Here is a 26008-nt window from a genome sequence, read left to right as displayed (position 1 = left end):
TTGGTTCTAGGGACAGAGATAGTTGACACATTGTCATGGAAATAAGTGAGGCTTTCCTGCTTTACGCCTGTCTTTAAAACCCACTTCTTAGACCAAGCTTTTGGAGGCATTTTCTAGTATCACCTTAAGTGACTCAATGTAAACTGTGTTTTATAAAACTTTTGTGGTGTACTTTTTAATCCACTCGTGGGACATGGTGTCACTGGCTGGTCCAGCATTGATTGTCCATCCCTAGCTGCCCCCTTGAGAAGATCAAGGTATGCGGCTGTGGCATACTGCTTTCCATGTACTGTAAGTAGACCCACAATGCCCTTAGCAAGGGAATTCCAAGATTTTGACCCAATAACAGTGAAGGAACAGCGACATGCTTCCAAGTCAGGATGGTGAGAGGCTTGGTGGGGGAGCTTGGAGGGTGTTGGTGATCCCATGCATCTGCTGTCCTGGTTCTTCAAGACAGAGATAACAGGGTGTGGAGCTGGATGAAGACAGCACGCCAAGCAGCATCAGAGAAGCTGGAAAGCTGACATTTCGGGTGTGGATCTTTCTTCAGATGCAAGTGGTTTTGGGTTTGGAAGGGGCTGCCTGAGGATCTTTGGTGAATTTCTGCAGTGCATCTTGTAGATCATACACACTGCTGCTACTGAGCGTTGGTGGTGGAGGGAGTGGATGCTTGTGGATGTGTTGCAATTGAACAGGCTGCTTTGTCCTGGACGCTGTCAAGCTTCTTGAGTTTCGGAATGCTCTATTACATGACTTTCTAAAGTGGGGGCCAGGACCGCAAATGGGAATCACAGGCTGTAATTTAGGGGACCCAAGGCCGAAGGTAGCAAAACCCTCTTTGAGGTCTGGCAAAGTTATGATAACTGTACTCCCAGTCTAAAAGACCCCAGCCCTCACTGCTGGCCGCAACACCAGTCTTGAAGGTCTCACTAAGGGGTGGAATTAAATTTCAAGTTGAAATATGTAGTAGTAAATGTATTGTGAAGCAGTGCAGTATTATGCTGAAGGTGCTACAGAAAAGCAATCTCATGATTACTGCAACTAAAATTTGAAATTTTCTTCCATAGATTTGTTCCATTTCGTGTTCTCTATCACCTATTCAACCAGCAGATGACAGGCTTAGGAATATTGCCCCACTTCCTTTGAAGAGGGGACATCAATGATCCAAAATATCCATTTACATTCACTTCTCAGTAAACTAAGACCATTTACTTATACGAAATAATATGTAAGGGGTTCAAGATTGTGTAAGCACCATCAAATACTTGAGCATCTCTATCTCAGCTTAGTATCGTAATCTTCATCGCCATTTGACACTGTAGCTGTGGCAGCTGTATCTAAAATATCTGGATTGAATTAACCAGGAGCTGATTTTAACTCCTAAGTTAAGACAATAAGACGTAGGAGTGGAAGTAAGGCCATTTGGCCCATCGAATCCACTCTGCCATTTAATCATGGCTGATGGGCATTTCAACTCCACTTCCCTGCACTCTCCCCGTAGCCCTTGATTGCTTGTAAGATCAAGAATTTATTGATCTCTGCCTTGAAGACATTTAATGTCCCGGCCTCCACTGCACTCCGTGGCAATGAATTCCATAGGCTCACCACTCTCTGGCTGAAGAAATGTCTCTCCATTTCTGTTTTAAATTGACCCCCTCTAATTCTAAGGCTGTGCCCACGGGTCCTAGTCTTCCCGACTAACGGAAATAACTTCCCAGCATCCACCCTTTCTAAGCCAAACACTATCTTGTAAGTTTCTATTAGGTCTCCCCTCAACCTTCTGAACTCTAATGAATACAATCCCAGGATCCTCAGCTGTTCATCGTACTGTTGCTGTTAGAAACTCAACTCTCCCAATCTCTGGCTTCATCTCTGCTTTGTTAGTTTTATTTATTAATTCATTTTCATGTTCTTTGACTTTGCATTTCATGTTGAAAAAGAAAACTGTTAACACCTTTGTTTCCTATGAATCCTTTTGAAAAAAAATCCATGCATCAGCATCACATGAGTCCTTACTTTATGAAAGAAATTTGTTTTTGTCTCATCATTTCTGTCTCTCATACAGGCACATTGAAAAACATGCCACATGAACTTTATCTTACCAAACATTTTGAATTTATCCTCAGACATACCACTATTTTAAAGTTTCTAGAAACATCCACTCTCTCCACCACTGGTGCACAGTAGCAGCAGTGTGTACTATCTACAAGATGCACTGCAGAAATTCACCAAAGATCCTTAAACAGCACCTTCCATACTCCATTTAGAAGGACAAGGGCAGCAAATGCATGGGAACACCACCCCCTCCAAGATCCCCTGCAATCCATTCACCTTCCCAACTTGGAAATATATCACCGTTCCTTTCTGTGTCGCTGCCCTGGAATTCTCTCCCTAAGGGAATGTGGGTCAACCTACAGCACATAGACTGCAGTGTTTCAAGCTCACTGCCACCTTCTCAAGGGCAACTTTGGTTAGGCAATAGATGCTGGCCAGCCAGTGATCTCCATACCCCATGAGTGGACACCAATACATACAAAGCTGATCCAAAATACTTGGAGCATATTAATGAACAACAAGTAAGATCTTGATTTTTTTTATTCCAGAATTTCTTCTAACATAGATAGTAGGAACTGCCGATGCTGGAGAATCTGAGGTAACACGGTGCAGAGCTGGATGAATACAGCAGGCCAAGCAGCATCAGAGGAGCAGGAAAGCTGACATTTCAGATTGGGAAGGGTCCCGACCTGAAACATTAGCTTTTCTGCTCCTCTGATGCTGCCTGGCTTGCCGTGTTCATCCAGCTCTACACTGTGTTGTCACAGGCTGTATTTAATGTAGACAGAAGGAGACTTACCTAATGGTTGGAGGCCTGACCAACCCAATGAGTCAACACTTACCCAATCAGTGAAAACCATCTGACATAGTCATCTGTGTGTCAGTTACGCCCCACCCTGAAGCACTTCTGGTCACTCAGAGCCCAGCACCTCTCCACTGTCCACAGGAGCACCAGGAGTGGTTTCCACTGCTGATACTGCAGTGGGGCCTTCCCCAGGGGTCACCGAGGTGAGTGTGGGTGGGTGAGATGGGAGTCATGGGAACACCATTGCGAGCTACTGTGGGGCAAAGGAAGCTGGGATTAAGGACAAAAGGGAGCCACCTCCTGTTTGGCCACCTCTGCTCAATGCCAAGTCCCTTACTCGGCCACGTGAGCATGAGGAAGATCACCATGAAAAGTTAATGACAACGAGATGGCACAGTGGCTCAGTGCCTAGCACTGCTGCCTCGTGGCGCCAGCGACCCGGGTTCGATTCTAGCCTCGTGGATTTGCACATCCTCCCTGTGTCAGCATGGCTTTCCTCCAGGAGCTCTGGTTTTCTCTGATGAATCAAACGTGTGCAGGTTGGGTGGGTTGGCCGTGCATAAGCACCGAAGTTTCCAGGGATGTGTAGGTTGGTTGGGTTGGCTGTGGAAAATGCAGGGTTAGGGGGAATAGGTGAGTCTGGGTGGGGCAGTGCTTAGAAGGTCACTGTGGACTCAGTGGGCTGAATGGCCTAATTCCACACTGTAGGGGTTCTATGACTCTATGAATGAGGTCTGTTGGCAGTGCACCTCACTTCCCAATGGTGGAGTCATTAAGGGTGTCATCTTGTTTCCAGGCAAGAATGTCACCCCTGCCCCTCAGTGGGAGGGTAGGGAGAGTGCAGGAGGACACCTTAAAATCATTCAAGCATTTCTTCAGAATGTACTTGGAGCAATTTAGGATGGAAGTATTCTCAGGCATCATCCATTGGGTTATCTTTCTGTCGCTACTTTAAAAAGCTGCTTCCTGGTGTGTGACAGGAACTAATGGAGAAAGGTTGACACAAAACACAATTTTGCTTTATAACTCTCCTGCGAAATACCTCAGAATGGTCTACTACTCTGAAGGAACTATACAGATAGAGACTGTCGTTAACGTGCTCAGATTGGCTGATGGACTAAGTGTGAGCTGTTTAATCCCTCAAGCATGCTCTGAAAGAGAAAGCAATCACATACTTGAGTTTTTTGGCTTTCTCGTCAGCACTCTGCAATTTCCTGAGTCTCATTCTCTCTCGTGGTGTCATTTTCTGCACTTCAGACTGCTCACGTAACGTCTGCAGGTGAATCTTCTTCTGTCTGAGGAGAGAATGCAGACTTGTGAAACAAATTGGCTTGTAGGCCCCTCACTATTTGTTGATCGCTATCACTCCATCTAACAGAGACTGGTGAAGCACAATCATTCCACTGCTTTTGGCAATTTGAGACAGGCCGACAGTAAGTACAGGTGAACTTCAGAATAGGAGATGGTTTCCAGATTTTTACACCTGTGAGGGACACCACATCTGATTCTATTCAAAAGCTACAATAAAGCAAAAGAATTTCATTTATGTAGCACCTTCCATGACTCATGTTCTTCCAAAAGCACTAAGCAACTCTGAATGAAAAACTTGGAAGTGTAGTTTTGGGTGTACCAAAAGAAATAGAGAAACCAATTTGCACACAGGATGGTCCCATGAACAGTGATGTGAGAATGACCAGATAATCTGCTTTTAGTGTTGGGGATGCAAGGATAGACAGGGACTGTGCACCTTGGAGAGCTCCATGACTGGGCTTTGAAAGACTGCTGCAGTTTCTTTCACTGCCAACCAAGTTAACATAAAGAGCTGGAGAAACTCAGCAGGTCGAGCAGCATTGGTGGAGAGAGAGAAATGGAGATAATACATCAGAATCGAAACATTAACACTGATTTTTATCTCCAGCGATGCTGCCAGACCTGCTGAGCTTTTCCAGCAATTTCTGTGTTTGTTTCATTTAAGACAGAGATGAGTGGGAATTGCAACAGTCGTAATTCTGTGGAATTCTTCCCCACAGAGGACTGTTGAGGTTGGATTGTTAAGTATATTCAAGGCTGAGATAGACAGGTTTGAATCAATGACAGAATTAAGGGATATGGGGAAAGGGCCAGAATGTGGATTTCAGGATTATTAGACCAGTCATGGTCTCATTGAATGGTGGAGCAGACTAATTGTGCCAAATGGTCTACATTTGCTCTATGGCTTACGGTCTTATCTCCTGCATCTGCACAATTTCACTTCTGTGATAGATGGGCTTTTGGTTTAAATGGGTTGCAGTAGCCCTTTGAAATAAGATGTTTTACTCTGACCCCATTTTCCCACCAAATCTCTATTTCCAGTGCCCAAAAATTAGACTTTTCTCAGCATCTCATTAAAAGGAAAGACTTTGATCGTGCAATACTTACCAGTAGCAACCGCAGCCCCCCCCAACACACATACACATAAACACACACACACACACACACACACACACGCAACAACTTGTACACACACACAAACACACACACACAAATAGCCACACACAGGCACACATGCACATGCACACAGATACACACATATAGGCACATACTACACAAGCACACATTCACACATACACACAGACACATGCACATGCACACGCCCATGCACACAGACATACACACACACATGCACACAGGCACACATAGAAACACACACGCATACACACTTATACACATAGACACACAAGCGCACACACCACACGTATGTATACGCACGCACATGTGCACACAGGTATGCACACATAGATACACAAATGTGCGTACATGCATACACACACAAAGATACACACACTCACACAGACACATGCACACACAGGCACACACAGTGGCAGACGCACAAGCACACACATGCACACACATATGCACTCACACAGACGCGCATGCACATACAGACACACATAGACACACATGCACACACAGACACACATACAAGCGCACACACTCAAACACATAGACACATGCATGCACACAGACACACACCCACATGTGTACACACAGACACACACACATGCATATACACATACAGATACACGAATACACACACACACACACACACACAAACAGTGTCAGCCTGGATATGTTCAAGACGCAGGAGTGTAACTTGAAGCCGCAAACTTTCAATTTTAGACAAGCGAGTATAATCCACTGACTAACAGTTGACACTCATGGTAAGGTAAATTCTCAAACCACATTGCCAACAAAATGGCTGCCTGTCCAGGGGGCTGTGGGGTGTGGTGTGATTTCAGGACAGTGCTTGACAGCCCAAAACCTTCCAGTCGGGATGGGAATACCCATTTCCGGTGCTGATCAGACAAGGAAGATACCAATGCTACTTCCTTGAGTATTTCTGGGCATCTTCCAATGGAGGATCCTTCGAAACTCAGTGAAGAGGTTCCTCACCGAAATAATTTAGCCTTTATTAAGGCTCTGCCAACCACATTCTGGCAATCAAAGAGTTTTAATATCTCAAAGCTTCATTCAAAAGCAGTGGAGGGAGAGTGGGTGGGGCAAGAGTGTACGGATAACGTCGGCATAATTCTAGTACAGAGAGGGAGGTGGCTGTTGGAGGTTTAAGGGAGAGACATTGAGAAAGTCAGTCCTTCCAAGTAGCCTCAGCTGGTATGGGAACTGAACCCACACTGTTGACATCACTCTGCATCACAAACCAGCCAACCAACCCCCAAAAAAGGTAGCAAGGTGTGAGGCTGGACAAACGCAGCAGGCCAAGCAACATCTGAGGAGCAGGAAAGCTTGACGTTTCGGGTCAGGACCCTTCTCCAGAAATGGGGGAGGGGAAGGGGATTCTGAAATAAATAGGGACACAGGGGGAGGCGGATAGAGGATGGATAAAGGAGAAGATAGGATGAGAGGAGACAGACAGGTCAAAGAGGCGGAGTTAGAGCTAGTGAAGGTGAATATAGGTGGGGAGTTGGGGGGGATAAGTCAGTCCAGGGAGGACAGACAGGTCGGAGGGTGCGGGATGAGGTTAGTGGGTAGGGGATGGGGGTGGGGCTTGAGGTGGGAGGAATGGTTGGGGAGACAGGGACTAGCTGGGCTGGTTTTGGCATGCGGTTGGGGGAGGGGAGATTTTGAAGCTTGTGAAGTCCACATGGATACCCTTGGGCTGCAGAGTTCCCCAAAGGTAAAGTTGCCACACTTCTCATTAGTGAGAGAGAGAGAGAGAGTGTGTTAATTGGTGTTGGTTTAACCTGAAGGTCACTACTGCTCAAGTGAGGGGTGAGGCTGAGAAGGCAGGATGTTCATGCAGGCCTCAACTGGTGTGGAAATGGAATCCATGCAGTTGGTGTCACACTGTGTTGCAAATGAGCCATTCACTCAACTGAACTAACTGAACCCCAGCTAAAAAGTGGGTAGGGTGAATGAGGAAAGTGGGTTAGTGTCAGGGTAGGTCGGACAAGTCAGCAAAGGGGTTAGGAAGTGTAACGTGTGTCTCTAAAGGGGACGGATGAGTAAGGCAAGTGGGTTAGGGCATTGAGTGGAAGCTGGATAGGGCTGTAACCAGGGTGAGGTGGAAAGCTGGGCTAGGTTGGGAAATGTGGGCAAGCAGGGGAATTTGGGGTGGGAGGGGATCTAGGGGAGAGCCAGGTAGAGATTTCTGGTCCAGCCGGATTGGTGGGCATTCAAGGGATGGGAGGGAAACTGGGTGTTGAGGCCCAGTCAGATTGGAGCCAGGGAGAAGGTGGGGTTTCCCGGGTAGCTATTCTGAACTGAGCTGTCTTTGACTCTCTCCCAGAGTCAGAGATTTTTGAGGAGGGGAATTACCCATTGGAAGTTCAAAATTCCCTGCAGAGTGGTAACTTCAAGGGCTCCAAAAGTGGGATTTGGGGGTATATCCAGTCTACAACAAATGGGAAGATCTGGGAATGTAGCCCTTCAACAAAGGGCGGATCCAAAAGGATTACTGCGGGATTCGATTAACATCTTCTGTTCCAAACAAAACATATTATAGACATCAATCAACAAATTAGGTAAAAAAAAGAGACTAGGTATCCTGAGGTGACTGCTATAAGTGGACAGCAAAAATTCTGCGCTGCTAAGTTAACGATATTTCAATTCAACTACATGCTTTTGACATTTTCACCATTAAATTACAAAGTCCCTCGGGCACTCATTATTACCAAATCCTTAAGGGAATTTTGGAACATTTTCAAGGGGTGAAAAATCAGATTAGAAGGAAGGAAACAAAACATTGCAGTTCTGAAGGTTCTGGGAACCTGAAACATTAACTTTCATTTGCCTTCACAGATACTGCCAGATCTGCTGAACTTTTCCAGCCATTTCTATTTTTGCTTCTGATTTATACAGCATCCGCAATTCTTCCTTTTTTTTGAAATATAGATTGTAAACTACATTTCATCATCTGTACGCATGTGTCAGACATGAACAAGCCACTAGGTTGGAAACACAAGTCCAGACGAGATGTGAACTTTCAGTTGTGCAAATGTAAATTAAAAGCAGGTTTAATGCAGTGTTCAACTAGGTCCCCTCTTATCTGGCTAGGCTAACAGCTCTTTCCCAATTTGTCTTAATGACAACCAGCTATGTAGGGAAGGTTTTTGCTGCATTCAGTAGTAATGAGGTTGTTATGTTTCAACTGGTGTTGCTGACAGGAGACATGTTAATTGTGCAGGTCCCTCACCCACAATGCCAATTAAAAATACATCACTTGCAAACAATCTTTTGCTTCTCGTTTCCCTGCAGAGGCAGAGTGACGAAGCTTAAAGCTGTGTGCTTCCTATAACAAAAATGGAGATTTCGATGTTATGCTTTATCACTGTTTATAAACAGTGCGATATGGAGGTGGTCTTCTCTTCACCAACGAAGGGGTGGGATTTTACTCCCATGCACGTGGCAGAATTAAACCAATTTATTCCATCGGGAGATGCTATGATTTTGAGACTTCTGTGGTGCCTGCTTTGATAAAGACCAACCAGAGTGCATATCAATCAGGTACTTAAGTAGCAGGTGGCAGGCTCTTCCAAGGAGCCCAGGCCAGGAAGAGTTACCGGTGGATCAGAAGCTGAAAGCTACGCCACCTAACAGCTTCTGGCTAGAATGCCCAGGATCAGTGAGGGGCCCACAGAGCTCTGCTGTAAGGTCACTGCACCCAAGATATTAACTCTGCTTTCACCTCACAGATGCTGCCAGGCCTGCTGAGTTTCTCCAGCCAAATTCCCTTTTCGTTCTTTCTTTCTAAAGTTTTTTTTTACTCTTGTGAGATCAAATACTTCATCCTTCATCTTCTGGTCTGAAATTTTTAATCTCTACCTTGCATCCACATTTCAAAGGCCTCTATTTTTTTAATTATTGCCCAGGTTTCTGAGGTATGCAAGACAGTGGAAAGGATGTAGCACTTTTTGAAATATTCCTTGTTCCAGGCGTGAGTTTACTTGTAAAAATGTCCTTCATCTTCATTTTTAGCCATCTCTATCTTTATTCACAGCGGCATCAGCGAGGTGGGTCCATTGGTGAAGGGTTGGTGCCTGAAGAGTGGTGGCTCGATATTAGTGGGTCGGTATTGGCAGTGGCAAGGTGATACAGGAAGGGTGGCAATGCAGGTGTCATTGGTGAGCTGGCTCAGGGCTCAGGACTCTCTTTCAATGATATCTTTTAGCCTTTTTATTCTGAATGGTGCCGATTGCAGCGACTATTGAAGCTTTTCACTGTATTTTACTGTAAAATGCAAGTGACAATAAATAATCACATCTGCCACCTTCGGTCATCATTTGTAATAAATGGACAAACTTATCAACTTGTTCCAGTGTGGCATTTGATCTGACAGCAAAGTATTTTCTTCCTGATAGAAACAGGAGAAGGAAGTAGTCTTTCCTTCTGATCTCCAATGAATTTCAATTGTAATTAAAGTTTACTGGAGATTTGAAAATTGTATGTCACTCCACTATTTTAGAAAGGTGAGTGAGGGTAACTAGGGAATTATAGGTCAGTGGCTGACACATTGTCAGGAAATTGCTAGAATCTATCATTACGGATTGGGTGACTTCCAGCAGTGACAGAGACCCAGCATGGGCTTTTAAAGGGTAGTTCATGACAAGTTTAATTGAATTTTTTTGAAGAGGTGACACAAGTAACGGTCAGAGGAACGCCTTTACATGTAATTCAATAAAGTCTATCATCAGACGCTGTCAACAAAATATGAAATACACGAAGTTAGCAAATGATTAAACTGATTCAGGTTTGGACTGAGCTGCAGGAGTCAGGAACCGGGATAACGGACTGGTACTCCCGTGACATAGTGTAATAAGCAGTGTCCTGCAAGGAACTACGTTTACAGCTCAATATTCACTGTATTTATTAACAACTCACGGGATGAGGTAGAAAGCCACAGGCTTAAATTTGTCAATGACACAAAGATAGGGGGTACTGCAAACAGCGTAAATGGTTGCATTAACTCACAGAGATATTGATTGAAGAAGTAAATGGACAAAACTATATCAAACAGATTGTTTGATAGTAATGTAGACAAATGTGGGGTCATACAATCTGAAGAAAAGCAGAGGATACGTTCTTAGCAGTAAAATGTAAGATACCAGTTGGGTTCCAGGGTGATTTAGGGCTTCCTATTTGTAGATAAAAATAAAATGTTACGGATAGGTACAAACTGTAACTGGAAATACTGGTTGAATTCTGGTCTGAGTAAGTGGAGGGCTAGTATACAAGGAGGTGAAGGTGATCCCCTGGTTAGACCCCCACTTTGTTACTGAATTTAGTTCTGTGCACCACACCGTTGAAAAGATATGTTTGCTTTAGAGTGACCGTGCCATGGATCTACTAGAATGATGGTCAAACACAAAGGACACTAACTAGGTTGTGGCTTTGGTCTTTAAAAGACTGAGGGGTAATTTAGTCAAAATTTTCAAGATATTATGAGAAACTAATGTAGAAAGAAACTATTTGGGGAAACATATCACCGCTTCTCATACATTGTTATCTCTCCTCAACTGAGGAATCTCCCCTCTTTTCAATGATAGGGCCGTTGCGCATGTGCAAGGATGTAGGTTGTGGATTGGAATAAACTGCAGGGTCCCTAGCAGAAATATTTGTATTAGCTATACCCATGGGTGAGGTGCCAAAGGACTGGAGGCTGGCGAATGTTGCACCTTTATTTAAGAAAGGCTGTAAGGAGAAGCCTGGGAACTATAGTTCAATGAACTTGACCTCAGTGGTGGGTATGTTGTTGGAGGTGATTCTGAAAGACACTTGGAGAGGCAGTGACTGGTTAGGAATAGTTGGCATGGTTTTGTGTGAGGGAAGTCATGTCTCGCAAACTTGTTTGAGTTTTTTGAGGAAGTAACCAAAAGGATTGATAAGGGCAGAGCGGTAAACATTATTTACTTGGACTTTGGTAAAGACTTTGATAAGGTTCCACATGGTAGACTAATTAGTAAAGTTAGATCACATGTGATTAAGGATGAGCTTGCCCAATTGGCTTAACAGTAGGAGACAGAGTGGTGGTGGAGGGTTGTTTTTCAGACTTTAGGCATGTGACCAGTGGTATTCCACAGGGATCGGTATTGGGTTCACTTTTGCTTGTCATTTATAAAAATGATTTAGATGAGAATATAAGAGGTATGGTTAGTAAGTTAGTGGATGACACCAAACTTGTTGGTATAGTGGACAGTGAAGAAGGTTATCTAAGATTACAAACAGAACTTGGTCGACTGGGTCGATGGGCTGAGGTTTGGCAGATGGAGTTTAACTTGTGTAAATGTGAGGTATTGCATTTTGGTAAAACAAACAAAGACATGGTTAATACAATTAACAGTAGGGCCCTGGGTAGAGTTGTAGAACAGAGAAACCCAGGGGCTAAGGTACATAATTCTTTGAAATTTGTGTCACAGGTAGACACAGTGGTTCTTTGAGTAAAGGAATTGGGAACATCATGCGGAGGTTGTCCAGAACATTGGTGAAGCCTCTACTAGAGTATTGTGTGCAGTTCTGGTCACCCTGCGATAGGAAGGATGTTATTAATTTGGACAGTGCTCAGAAAAGAACAAACAGAATGTTGCCGGGAATTGAAGGTTTAAGTTTTAATAATAGAAGGGATAGGCTGAGATTTTATCGCAGTAGGCTGAAGTGTGACCTTATCGAGGTTTATAAACTCATGACAGGCATGGGTATGGTGAATAGCAAGGGCCTTTTCCCTAGGGTAGGGAGTTCAAAACTCGAGGTCATAGTTTTAGGATAAGAGGTGAAAGGTTTAAAAAGGACTTGAGGGGCAAATTTTTTATTCAGAGAGTGGCTTGTGTGTGGAACAAATTGCCAGAGGAAGAGGTGGATGCAGATACAGTTACAACATTTAAAAGATATTGGATAAGTACATGCATAAGAAATGTTTGAATGGATACTGGCCAAATGCAAACAAGTGGGGCTGGTTTGTTCTGGGAACATGGTGGCATGAACTAGCTGGACTGAAGGATCTGTTTCTGTGCTGTATGACTCTATAACTCTGTGAGTATTTTGTCACCCGCATTGAAGAATACAGGATTAGTATCACTAAAATAATAGGGTTTGTGAGGAATCCTCAACAACATTAATATTAATTCCTTAATCAAGCAACAGCTTAAGGTTTAACACTCAGTTCACGCCTGAGAGAATATGACACCTAAATGTAGCTCATATTTTCAATCAAGTGATTGATGTTAATTTAACACTTACAATGTTCAACTTCTTATTCGGTCACCACAAACTACTGAGTGAATAAGTTAACCCAATTACCACACAGTCCCCGAAAAAGCCAAACCAGAATATCAAGCTCTGAGGGCCTTCTGGTATAGGGGTAGTGTTCATGCCTCTTAGAAGGTAGGTTGATTTGAAATAAATTCAGGATGCAAATTCAGTGGAAATCATGTGAACTGATTATTTCCTTCTGCTGCCTGTGTTAAGGAAGAAATATGTTGTCACAGACAGGAACAAGTTGATAAGTTTGTACATTTGGGACAAATGATAACGGAAGAGGGGAAATGTGATGCCGAAATTAAACGAAGGATAGAGATAGTCAAAAATAATTTTGTGAAGATGGACAATTATGATAACAACAAGAGCGCCCAAACTTTTAACAAGGAAATACATAATATTCAAAATTCACAGATTTAACAGTGAGATAGTGAGCCTGCACGTAATATACTTCACAAACCTGGTTAATTGACAGAGTGAACTATGGAGGTCACTAATTCATTGAATTGTTCAGCACAAACAACCCCACAAACTATAAGGCAATGCTGACTCACACAAGCTCTTGTAATTCACACGTAAGTTTCTAAGCTAATATTCTTCATGATTTATGTCTGGGTAGGGGAGAGGAGGGTGACTAAAGCACAGTCAGCTGGTTCAAAGCATAAAAACCGAAAGAACTGCAGACGCTATAAATCAGGAACAAAAACAGAAGGTGCTGCAAAAGCTCAGCAGGTCTGGCAGCATCTGTGAAGAAAAGATCAGAGTTAACACCAAGGCATAACTTGGAGACCCTTTCAACATAGGTGTTGGTTAGCTCAGTTGGCTGAATGGCCAGTTCAGCATGCTAACAGCATGAGTTCAATTCTCATGCTGGCTTAGGTTACCCAGAAGGACTCTCTTCACAATCTCTGTCCTAGCCTGAGGTTTGGTGATCCTTGGATTAAACCACCAACAATCATCTCTCTCCAATGGAAAAAGCAGCCCTGTGGTCTGGTATGACTATAGTGATTTTACCTTAACATGCATAAAACTTTAAGCCTCATTAACTCCCACGTATACATGTGCATTTCAGAACGGGTGTTATTATTTGCCCAACTTAACATTTGCATTGATTCTGCCCTCGAATTCAGACTGGCTTCATGCTACGATTAAGATTACCTTTCTCACAATTATTTGATTTGGCAATTCTCATGGGTTTGGGAAAAAGGCAGAAATTTGCTCTAGGTTGTCTATGGGTGGAAAAGTAACAAAGTTGTTTCTGCAAATATCAAAGCTGTGTGTGTGTTTATATTCCGCCCCTACTTGATCATTGATCCTGGTGAGCACCATGGGCAATGGTCATTTGGCAGATTAGCTATGAAGGCCATCCTTGTGTGTGAACGCAGACTGTGAGCCATAACGGTCATTCCTTTGGGAGATCTCCAACCAAGTTCACTCATTTCCCCATTCAATGTCAACGCTTAACACTCCTTCTGATCTAACTTCTGGTCTATCCAGCAGGCCAGCAACTGAACGTTAGGATTGGCTTCAGAGCCCCTGTTTCGCTGTTGGGAATGTTCCCATTCATGATTGTTTTCTCATGATCCCCAATGGAAAAGTGAGTCCGTGTCAAATCTCTAGATCTTATTCTCATGGCTTACTTAAATCCTTGAGAACTGCCCAATGGAATTGCTGACAGCAATTTCCTAACTTGTGAAATTGGCTAGAATTTGTCAGTTATTGTTGTTCAGACATGGTGCCAAGAGGCAGACAGGCAGATGGGAGGACCACCCCATGGGTTTGCTCCTGGGCCTGACCAAGGTGGCCATGAACAGGACCTGGCAGCAGACAGTGGAAGGAATCATGGTTCAAGAAACTGCCTTTCTCCCTTCCATGGTTAAGTCTGCACTTGGGTGTTCTTTTGGTTTTTGGTTGGTTTTGATTTGATTTATTATTGTCAGATGTACTGAGATACAGTGAAAAGTATTGTTTTGTGTGCTATCCAGGCAAATCACACCTTATGCAAGTACATCAGGGTGTTAGAATAGAATGTAGAATTTAGTGTTACAGCTAAAGAGAAGGAGCAGCGCAAGATCAACTCTAATATACAAGAGATTTGTTCAAAAGTCTGATAACAATAGGGAAGAAGCTGTTCTTGAATCTGTTGGTACATGTATTCAAACTTTTGTGCCTTCTACCTGATGGAAGAGGGTGGAAGAGATTATAATGGGGTTGGAAGTGTCTTTGATGATGTTGGCTGCTTTCCCAAGGCAGTGGGAAGCATAGATGAAGTCAATGGAAGGAAGGCTGCTTTTCATGATGGGCTGGGCTGTGTTCACTACTCTCTGTAATTTCTTGCTGTTTCAGGCAGAGCAGTTGCCCATACCTAGCTGTGATGCATCCGGATAGGATGCTTTCCATGGTGCATCTATAAAAATTGGCAACGGTCTTTGTGAACATGCCGAGTTGCCTTAGCCTCCTGAGGAAGTAGCAGTGTTGGTGTGCTTTCTTACAGGGTCCAGTATGCCTCATGCCTTCTACATCCAATGTGGTCTGCAGGAATGAGATTGTGTCAACACCCCTCAAAATGATTTTTAAACTGATAATGTTTCCTTTAGAAAATTGATTTAGAAAACTCTAATGGGCTGCTACCCCTTAATCTGATCATTTGCTTTTATAAAATTAATCAAAAAGGAAACAAAATAAATCAAAAGACACTATTTCCATTGAGGCTTGAGGTATTTCAAGTGCCATTCATTATATTATCCCCTCAACAGCTTGGAGATCAGAGGAGAATAATGAGTACATTTGTTTCTCATTGTGATGAATGTATTTATGGAATTGTAGAAAATCATGGTAGGTTGACATAAGGCAAGGATACGTTATTCCCAACAGCTAATGGTACAAGGACTAGGGAACACAGAGCTGTAGTGGGATGTGAAATGAAACATTTTTGCACAGCAAGTGGTAATGATCTGGAACCCACTGCTTGCCAGGTGTGATGTAAGTGATGGGTGCAGAGATATTGAATAATTCGAAAGGGAAATCGAGTAGAGTCTTAAGGGAAATAAACTTACAGAACTGCAAGAATAGAGCAGAGAAACGGGACTAACTGCATTGCTGTATAGAGAGCTAGTATTAATCCGATGGGCTAAATAGCATCCTTCCATGCAAGGCTGTATTTAATGACTCTATGCATCTATAAACAGTATTTCATTAGGACTTTGTGTGATTGTGAAAGAGGTAAATCAAAGATTTTCAGCCAAGAGCCCTAGGAAGTGTAAAAACAAAATAAGTCACAGACTTATAATAGTGAAATTATTGGAGCATGGAGGCAGGGAACAAATACAAATTAATTTATGCTTGGCAACCTCAGTTCATCAATGTATATGTTTTTAGAATATGACTTCAAACCATTTGTAGTCAACTGTATGATTTATGTGGTAATTATTTATGCAAATATAATTCAACAGCTTGTGATTATAATATGCATTGTCTCCAATTAACATGTTGTCAATTCTGGTTCTAATTGCCAAGCTATTTCACACCCGCAGTTGTGTCTGAGTCCATCATGATCGTAAATTTTATACAAATCAGATTTGAGTTTATATTTGTTAGCTACTCTCTAAATGTTGACATGTCTTACTCTGAGCACAATTGTTTTAAATCATTTTATGATGATTTATATTTTGAGATTCATTATTTCGCTTCAGCGACATGAATTTCTCAGTTCAATTAACAGCAAAGTGCTAGAATGAAGCTCACATAATTTGAGAATATCATCTAGTGTGTTGCAGCATTTAACCATTGCTTAAAATATACTCAAGAATGCTCAATTCATTTATAAAGTTCCACAATAATTTGTGAACGCTGTTACTTATGTGAAGATCATATAGATGTTGATTAACTTGCAATGATGCTTGATTAAAAATTATTCAGCCCAGTTTGTCCACTCTTTATGATTGACACAAGCCATCTCTGTATCTACATCAACACAACCATGTGCTCCTTAAATATAAGACCATCAGACATAGGAGCATAAGTAAAACATTCAGCCCATCGAGTCTGCTCTACTAATCAATGAGATCATGGCTGATCTGATAATCCTCAACTCCACTTTCTTGCCTTTTCCCCAGTAACCCATGATTCCCTTACTGATTAAAACTATCTCAGCCTTGAGTATATTTAATGGCCAGCCTCGACAGCTCTCCGAGGTAAAGAAATTCATAGATTCATTACTCTCAGAGAGAAGAAATTTCTCCTCATCTCTATCTTAAATAGTGACTCTTTACCCTGAGATTATGACATGGATCACAGACACTCCTACAAGTGAAAATAACCTCGCTCTACCTACCCTATCAAGTCTTTAAGAATCTTAAATATTTCTATAAGTTCATCTTTCATTTTACTAAATTTCAATGAATACAGGCCCAACCTCCTCTGATTGCACTTTCTCCACTGTACGCATGATGTTTTGACCATCCCCCAATGTGTCTCTCACTGAGCCATTAGATGAACCCAAGTATACAATACATTGGCAAACATTTGACTATTTGTGGATATAACAAAGTGTCTCTGGACTCAAAATGTTAACTCTGTTTCTCTCTCAATAAATGCTGCCAGACTTGTAGAGTTTCTCCAGCCTTTTTTGCTTCCAATCCTCATCTTATTCTGTATACACACAAATGATTATCAAAGTCTTGTTCCATGTTGTGACCATGCCTACCATTAGTTTATATTGGAATCCTTTAATATGCAAAGCAACAATTTATTTTTTTCTTTTTTTAAGGAATGTGAATGCTACCAGTATTTGTTACTCATCCCTGAGAACATGGTGGTGAGCCACTTTCTTGCATTCCCTATTGTCCATACGGTGTGGGTATACCCACACTGCTGATAAAGAGAGGTCTGGTTTTTCGATGCAGCAACACTGAAGGAACGGATATATATTTCCAAGCCAGGACGGTGCGTGGCTCAGAGGGCCACCTGTAAGTGGTGGTGTTCCCATCTACCTGCTGCTCATGTCGTTCATGATGATAAAGGTCAAGTGTTTGGGAGACACTGTCTGAAGCCTTGCCACACTGCATCTTGTGCAGACGGAACACACTGCATGTTGGGAACGGATGGAGTGAATGTTTCAGGTAGTGCATAGGGAATTGATCAAGTGGCTGTTTTGGTAAGATGGTTTCAAGCCATTTACATGCCACTGGAGCTCCACTCATCTGGACAAGTGAAGAGTATTCCATTGCACTGCTGACTTGGGCCTTGTGGAACGGGCTTTGAGGAGGTTCAGAGTTCAGACCTGGCAAGTACAAGAGAAAGGCTAAAGGGATCAAAGGATATGGAGAGAAAACGGGATCAGGGTACTGAGTTGGATGATCAGCTATGATCATATTGAATGGCAGACCAGGCTTGTAGGGCTGAATGGCCTACACCTCTTCCTATTTTGTACGTAAAACAACAGGAACACATAATTACTGTTGTGTCATCTACAAAAAACATTAGTTGTTTCAATTCTAAGAAAACAAAGTGTGGAGCTGGATGAACACAGCAGGCCAAGCAGCATCTCAGGAGCACAAAAGCTGACGTTTCGGGCCTGGACCCATTATCACAGTTGTTTCAATTCTGTTCCGTTGCCGTGAAAATTCTGTTCGCCCCTTCAAGTGTACTGTGTAGCTTTATGGGATTAAAAATCTACACTTCCAAATCTACATCACAAATCAATTTGTAAGGAGTTACAAATAAAAACAGAGAGTGCTGGAGAAACCCAGCAGGTCTGGCAGCATCAATGGAGAAAGAAACAGAGTTGATGAAGCTGGGTCATATTGGATTTGAAATGGAGTGCAGACTGCCGGATCTGCAGAGTTTCTCAAACACTTTGTTTCTATTTTGGATTTCCAGCATCCGCAGTACTTTGGTTTTGTTTTGGAAAGGATTACATGCCTTCTTGCCAAAAATAATTACTTGCTAAAAACTGAATCTATAAACTTTCTCCTGAATGTCTAACTGAAAACAAAACTCTTGATTTGTTCTTTCGTAAAGAGAAAGTCGAAGAAATGTAATTACTTCCCATCAAAGCAAACATAATAATTAAAAAGATGATAAAGGCTTTTCCTTATTGCTGAAGAGAAATAAGGAATTGGTTTCAACTTCAACTTCAAGCATCATTCAGAGAGAATTAGGGTCAGGTAGTGGTGTAATGGTAATCCAGGGATCCAGACTCATGTCCTGGAGGATCTGGGTGTGGGCTTAGATCCCATCACAGCAGAAACAGATTGTGGTGGCACGGTGGCTCAGCGCTTAGCACTGCTGCCTCACAGCACCAGGGACCTAGGTTCAATTCCACCCTCGGACGACTGTGTGTGGAGTTTGGACATTCTCCCTGCGTCTGTGTGGGTTCCTTCCAGGTGCTCTGGTTTCCTCCCACAGTCCAAAGATGTGCAGGCTAGGTGGATTGGCCATGGGAAATTGCCTGCAGTGTTCAGGGATGTGTGGGTTAGAGGGGGATGGGTCTGGGTGGGATGCTCTGAGGGTCGGCATGGACTGTTGGGCTGAAGGGCCTGTTTCCACACCGTAGGGATTCTATACTCCAGAGCCACACTGATGTTGTTAACCCTTAACTGCAATTTGAAATGACAAAGCAAATAAAGTAGTTCAAAGGTGATCAGGAATAGGAAATAAATGCTGGCCTTGTCAGGAACACCAACAGCCCATGGAAGAGTAAGGAGGGGGGGGCATATGTTTTCAGAGGAATGTGTGATGTACACCAGTTTATGTCAGCTTTATTATATCTCTAAGGTGGCAGCTGTGCCAACTAATAGTTTGTCAGAAAAGGTAGATTTAAAGTAGGACATCAAACAACAACAACTTGTCTTCATGCAATACCTTTCAGTAAATACGGTATTTCAAGGTGTCATAAAACAAAATAACAGATGGAACCACAAGTGAAGATATTGGGCGATGACTAAACATTTGGTCAACGTGGTATGTTTAAAGCAGAGTTAAAAGAGGAAATATTAGGGGAATTCCAGTTTAGAGTCTGGGTGATTGAAGGCATGGGCCCAGTCATGCAGTCCTTAGAATTGGGGGATGTTCAAGGGGCCAGAATTGGACAGTGCCAAGACTTTGAAAGAGGTGATCAATCATGTCAAAGTCTGCAGGCAAGGCAAGAAGGACAGTCAATAGGATGCCATTTGTAACTTTGGTAAGAGCCACTTCAGTATCAAAGTATTAATCACAATCTTATTGATAGGTCACAAAGGGCTGAATGGCCTACTACTGCTCCCGTTTCTTACGTGCCTTGAGCAGAAAATAAAGGGCGCGGCTCCTCTGCATTCAGCCGCGGCAATAACAGCTGGAGATTGTATATCAAACTATTCTAAATGTCCATTCTCTCTGGTGAATAAAAAGTACCAACACTGGGATCAAAGTAAATCTACCACCAGGAAACACACAATTGGTACTCCTATCCCTGGAATATACCCTCAGGTATAAAGATCAATATTTAGGGTTTTACAAGGATTTATTAAAATTTCCTTTCATTGCAAAACTCCACCTTGTTAAATTGACCATCACCTTATATACAGTATTTGCCTCTGACCAATTGGTGAGTGCATGGCCACTGAATGAAAGACATCCTCAGAGGATAGGGATATAATGCACTTTTTAGTTGGGTGAGCTGTGACTCATTGTTGTCTCTGTTTTAGAAGGCTGTGGGTTCAAGTCTGACTCCACAAAAATTAAACAGACACTGCCACTGCTGGGGACATGCAGCACTGCAGAAGGTGCCTTCTCTCAAACGAAGTATTTCATTGAGGTGTTCAGGTAGATTAAAGATCCTGGCTCTCTGTGCAGTTTTGCTCGATGCCTTGACCAACATTAATCCATAGGTTATCGGGACATTATCAATTTGCTCTATATGGGAGTTTGCTGTATGCAAATTGGCTGCCGTGCACCCTGCAAGAACTTCATTGACTGTCAAACACTTTAGGACTTGACTATTTCTCAGTCCTAATACTTTTCAGAATGTCTTGAGAGTCTAAACGTTTGCTGCGTAAATGCAAGTATTTCTTGATTTCCACTCAGAAAAGTGCGAAGTATTGCCATATCAGATTAATACTTCTGACAGTTAGCACTAATTTTGTCAATTAGAGTACATAGGCCTCACGGTAACAATCCCTGGCTCAGAACAACTCAGATCACAATGTTGTTGTCATTGTCACTGACACTGAATGAAGGGCTTGTAAAGTCGGATGCTAACCATAAACAAGAACAGGCATTCTCATGAACCACAAGATTTAAGGACGTGAATTCTGTTTATAAAACATATAAAACAAAGAATAGATCGGAGTCTACTTTGATTCTGAATCTCCACTGAGACTGCTGGAGGAATACACGTTGAGAGACACTGTTTCGGATGTAAAACATCTAAAGCCTTTTCTGCATTTGCACTCAGCTGCCTGCGTTCACTAAACAAATCATTCCTACCCCTTAATGAAGTTATTGGTGAGACTTATGTACAAACAACCACTCAATTGTATCAATGGGCAGTCAAAACTGTTCCCAATCATCCTTAACTTTATCCATCCCAGTGCACCAAGAAAACTGCAAATGAAGGTGGCCTGAAAAACAGGTGCTGTGTAAAAGTGTTGAAAATCTCAAATCCTGCCCACTTCCAGTTTTGCAAGAAGCAGGAAACCTGCTCACAGGGACTAGGTTGGTCAATGAAATATTAACATAAGGTAGCAAGCCTCAGTTTTAATATTTATAGGCCTGAAACACTCCCCAGGAGAGAAGCTAGAAAGCACTTCATCATGCAAAGCCGAGGTCAAAGTCTGGAACTCTGTCTCATGCGCAAAAATGCAGCTGATTGTGGCTCTGGTAATAATTTGAAATCTGAGTTTGACTTTTGGCTGAATGGGGCTATGGATCAATGCACAGCAACGTTGGTTGACAAAGCTAAGATGCAAATTGGCTGTGATCTGATTGAGTAGTGAAATAGGCCAGAGGGGCTGAATGGGCTCCTCTAGATCCTGTGTCTTAGGTAGACAGGGTGGTTAAGAAAGCATTTAGCAAACTTGCATTTATTGCTCAGACCTTTAAATATCAGAGTTGGGATGTCATTTTGAGAATGTACAGGATGTTGGTAAGGCCTCTTCTGGGGTACTGTGCACAGTTCTGGTCACCCTGCTGTAGGAAGGGCATTATTAAACTGTAGAGGGTTCAGAGAAGATTTACCAGGATGTTGACCAGATTGGAGGGTTGAGCTATAAAAATAGGGTGGCACTTTTCTCACTGGAGCACAGGAGGTTGAGGGATGACCTTATTGAGGTTTATAAAATCATGAAGGGCACAGATTAGGTGAACAGCAAAGATCTTTTTCCTAGGGTGGGAGAGTTCAAATCTAGGGGGAATATTTCTAAGATGAGAGGAGAAAGATTTAAAAAGGGCACAAGGGGCAACTTTTTACGCAGGGAGTGGTTTGTGTGCAGAATGAACTGCCAGAGGAAGTGATGGATGGAGGTTCAGTTACAACATTTAGAATTTGGATAAGAATTTGGATATTAGGCGTTTGGATAAGTTCATAATTAGCGAAGATTTAGAGGGATATGGACCAAGTGCAGGACAAGTGGGACTTGGGAGCGTGGTCAGCATAGGCTAGTTCGACCGAAGGGTCTGCCTGCATCGCACATGCACACGTGCGACCGGCTCCAAGTCCAGACAAAAGTTCTCCCACAGGAACATCCTCCATTTCTTCACTCTTACGAATCTTTGGAATATTCTACCTCAGAGAGTTGTGGATGTTGAATATTAAGTCAACAGATTTTTGACCTCTCAGGGAATGGAGGGATATCAGGAGTGACTAGAAAAGTGGAGGTGAGGTCTGAGACCATATAACATCCTGAGAGGTTTTGATGGGGTGGACATGGGCAGGTTGCTTTCTCTGGTAGGAGAATCTGCAACTATGGGATCACTCTTTAACAATCAGGGGTCACCCATTTAAAACAGAGATGAGGTGCATTTCCTTTCCCTCAGCGGGCTGGATGTCTTTGGAACTCTGTTCTTGAAAAGCTGGTGGGAGCAGCGTCCTTGAATATTTTTAAGGCGGGGGGATAAGTTTTTGTTAAACAAGAGGGTGAAAAGTTCAGAATGGAACGTGGATTTGAGGTTACAATCAGAGCAGCCATGAACTGACTGAATGATGGAGGAGGGCCCGATGGGCTGAATGGCCTACTCCTGCTCCTAATTTGTCTCATTCATAATCATATTGAAAGTCAGAGAGGATTCAATTGAAAAACCATAGGGTGTACTCCTGCTCCTGTTGCCTTCACCCTTGAAATATTCAGTAAGTCAGTCAGCCCCAGAACCTACCTTCCTGAGATGTGATTATTCTCAGGTTCAACTTACCACCAGTTATTTCTCTCCAATAACAGAGCAGCCTATATAGCCCTCCGGGACTTTGGCAGCTTTCCTTTTACCAGAAAATAAAAGTTCAGGCACCGTGAAACACATCAGATTATGATTTTTTATATCAACCAGTTCAGACATGTTGTGATATACTTTTGTGTGGAACGTGGGGCTATGAACTTAGGTCCCCTGGTCCCAAAGTGCAGACGTTGCCACTGCACTACACGAGCCCTTAGCCCAGTAGGGCATACAGGTATTTGGCTTTATCAAGACTCTTCACTGGATCTTACTTACAAAGCACTCCTGATTTGAAGAGCTTCATCCTGAGAGTTGATTGTTTTGTCTTTCATGGTGATGTTTGAAAACTTGCATTTGATGTTCTGCAATTCACACACAAGGAATTTAGGTCACAATGATAAAAGGCGCTGCTGTAAGGTGCTTTGAACAATCACACATTCACAAGGGAAGGCATTAGCTTAGTGGTATTATTGCTGGACTGTTAATCCAGAGACCCAGATAATGTTCTGGGGACCTGAGTTCAAATCCTGCCATCAGCAGATAGTGGAGTTTGAATTCAATAAATATGTGGAATTAAGAATCTAATTACAACCATGAATCCATTTTTGACTGTCGGGAAAAACCCAACTGGTTCACTAATGTCCTTGAGGGAGGGAAATCTGCCTTTCTTACCTGCTCTGGCCTACATGTGACTTCAGACCCACAGCAATGTGGTTGACCCTTAACTACCCTCTGGGAAATTAGGGATGGGCATTAAATGCTGGTCTAGCTAGTGACGCCCTCATCCCATGAATGCATAAAGGAAAAAAAGTAACAAGGAGTGCATGGCTGAAACCAGAAGACAGCTGATGGGGGAACATTAGGAAATGCAGCTGTAAACGTTTATTGTGTAAATAACCAGAAGCTGTGAAACGCAGTTTCCCCCGGTGTGTTCCGCAAAAGCAAAATATCAGCAACAAGGCAGAGTCATTAAAACAATGCAATGCACATGCTGCAAGCTAATGGGACATCATGTGTAATGCACCAATTCTGTAACAATGGGCATTTACTTACACCAAGTACGCTGACTCATGTTGAATGTAAGTTAAAAAACAGAATCAATTAAATGCCAGGTTCTGAGTGCTCATCTATCAGTGTCTGACTCCTCTCAGGGAATCATAGCTTCTGATTTCCCTTCTATCACTGTCTGACATTGTCAGTGGAAGAAATGCTGCCCAAGCTGACTGCATTTCAAAGATTTGTTTGAAGGTACTGATGAATTCACTCAGCTTTTATTCTCATGGTTTCCTGATTCCTTTATCTGTCAGTAAATGAAGAAGCGTCTTGTAACAGTTTCCAGCCTGGATACAAAAAGGCCCAGGGCTGTTTCTTCATCACTTACTTCTGTGGCTGATAATTGCAGCTTTCTGTAAAATGAGCCTCCAGGCTTTTCCAAAAACTGTCCTATCTCTTTCTCAAATTCTGGAGGCAAGGAAGAAATAAACTTGATACAATAAAGAGAGCCCTCAAACTAAATAAACTGACTGTACACCAAAGGGCATCGGGGAACTTACCCCGCTGGAGCTGGGAATGGGAGGGGATTATAGCTGGTTTATAAAGGCAGGCTCTTGCTTCAGGCTGTCTGCCCCTTCAAGGTGCAAATGCTGCTATCAGCGAGCAGAGAATGGCAGAGTGGATTGCTGATCACAGAGTCTTTTGCCAACACGTTAAAATTGGTTAAAAATAAGGCTTTTAAAACTGGAGATTAATTCTAAAAATCCAGTTTGGCATCACTCTGGCTGGTGTTATTTCCTTTTCTGGGATATCGACATCGTTGGCAAGGCCAGCAGTCATTGCCCTTGAGAACCAGCAGAGAATGATAAAAGGAAGGAGCAGCAATTAGAGACTGGAAGAAAGCCAGCTAGAAGTTTAAAAACTGATGGAAAGAGTTTCTATATGAAATTCAGAAAGTAAAGTGTAATCACAGTGAGTGTTGGTCCTCTTAAGAGAGTGAACCTGGAGGATATCTCAATGGGTACCTTCACTGTTCACAGCACACTACCCAGCCTTCAGGATGACATCAACTACAACGTCACACAACCTTGCCAGGGCAACCTCAGTAATACATGCCAGATCAATAACATGGACACTACCATCACATGTGTAACACCACCCACCACATACACAGCAGATACTCATGTGACTCGGCCAATGTTGTCCACCTCAGGCGTTGCAGGCAAGGCTGCCTCAAGCCATGGTATATTGGTGAGACCATCGCAGATGCTATGGCAACAGCTGAATGGCCACAGTGCAACAATCACCAGACGGGAACGTTCCCTCCTAGTTGGGGAAAACATTCAACCTCCGATTTTCAGGTAAGCATCTTCCAAGGCAGACTTCAAGATACACAGTAATGCAGAATCGCCCAGCAGAAACTGATAGCCAAGTTCTGTACCCATGAATATGGCCTCAACCATGTCTTGGGTTCATGTCGCACTACATGTGACCCCCACCGCACTGTTCTGTATCTGTAAAATCTTTCCTACTGTCCTGTTCTAACACCATCACCGTAACTTGTTATGATGTCTCTAATTTAATTAGCTTGGACAGTTTTGGATTACCTACTACTTTGGTTAGACTCTATGCATGTGGCTCTTATATTTATCATGTCATTCCAGCCAGTGGTTTGTCTCCAGAACCACATTATTTAAATTTTTTTTAACTATCTCTCTGCCTCATTTAATCATATTATAGGTATAGGTCATTCCTTCTCTCGTTATTCAGCTGTTGACAATTTACTTACACTGTCTGACAGTTTTGATCACCTGCAGAGACCTATTATTCAGCCTGTCGACACTTCACTCACACCATTTGTATGATCTTTTGATCTCTCTGGCCACAAATCATGTGCCTGTGCACTTCTCTCACTCTACCTGACGAAGGGGCAGCTCTCTGAAAGTTTAGGATTTCAAATAAATCTGTTGGACTATAACTTGGTGTCATGTGACTTCTGACCTT

General features: G+C 42.8%; 1 protein-coding gene across 3 annotated transcripts in view; it reads right to left on the bottom strand.

Annotated features, from left to right (window-relative positions):
* nek11 (NIMA-related kinase 11) overlaps nt 1-26008 on the bottom strand; it is a 259421-nt gene that overhangs the window by 116131 nt on the left and 117282 nt on the right. For all 3 annotated transcript variants that reach the window (XM_048560290.2, XM_048560280.2, XM_059652020.1), the window contains exons 9-10: nt 23288-23373; nt 4036-4155 (exon numbers count right to left, since the gene is read on the bottom strand). In XM_048560290.2, coding sequence (XP_048416247.2) covers nt 4036-4155; nt 23288-23373 — 206 coding nt within the window. The remainder of the gene's footprint in view (nt 1-4035; nt 4156-23287; nt 23374-26008) is intronic.

This window comes from Stegostoma tigrinum, chromosome 2 (assembly GCF_030684315.1).
Source record: "Stegostoma tigrinum isolate sSteTig4 chromosome 2, sSteTig4.hap1, whole genome shotgun sequence".
Classification (NCBI taxonomy): domain Eukaryota; kingdom Metazoa; phylum Chordata; class Chondrichthyes; order Orectolobiformes; family Stegostomatidae; genus Stegostoma; species Stegostoma tigrinum.
The sequence above is the reverse complement of the archived record's forward strand: the minus strand, read 5'-3'. Positions and strand labels throughout refer to the sequence as shown.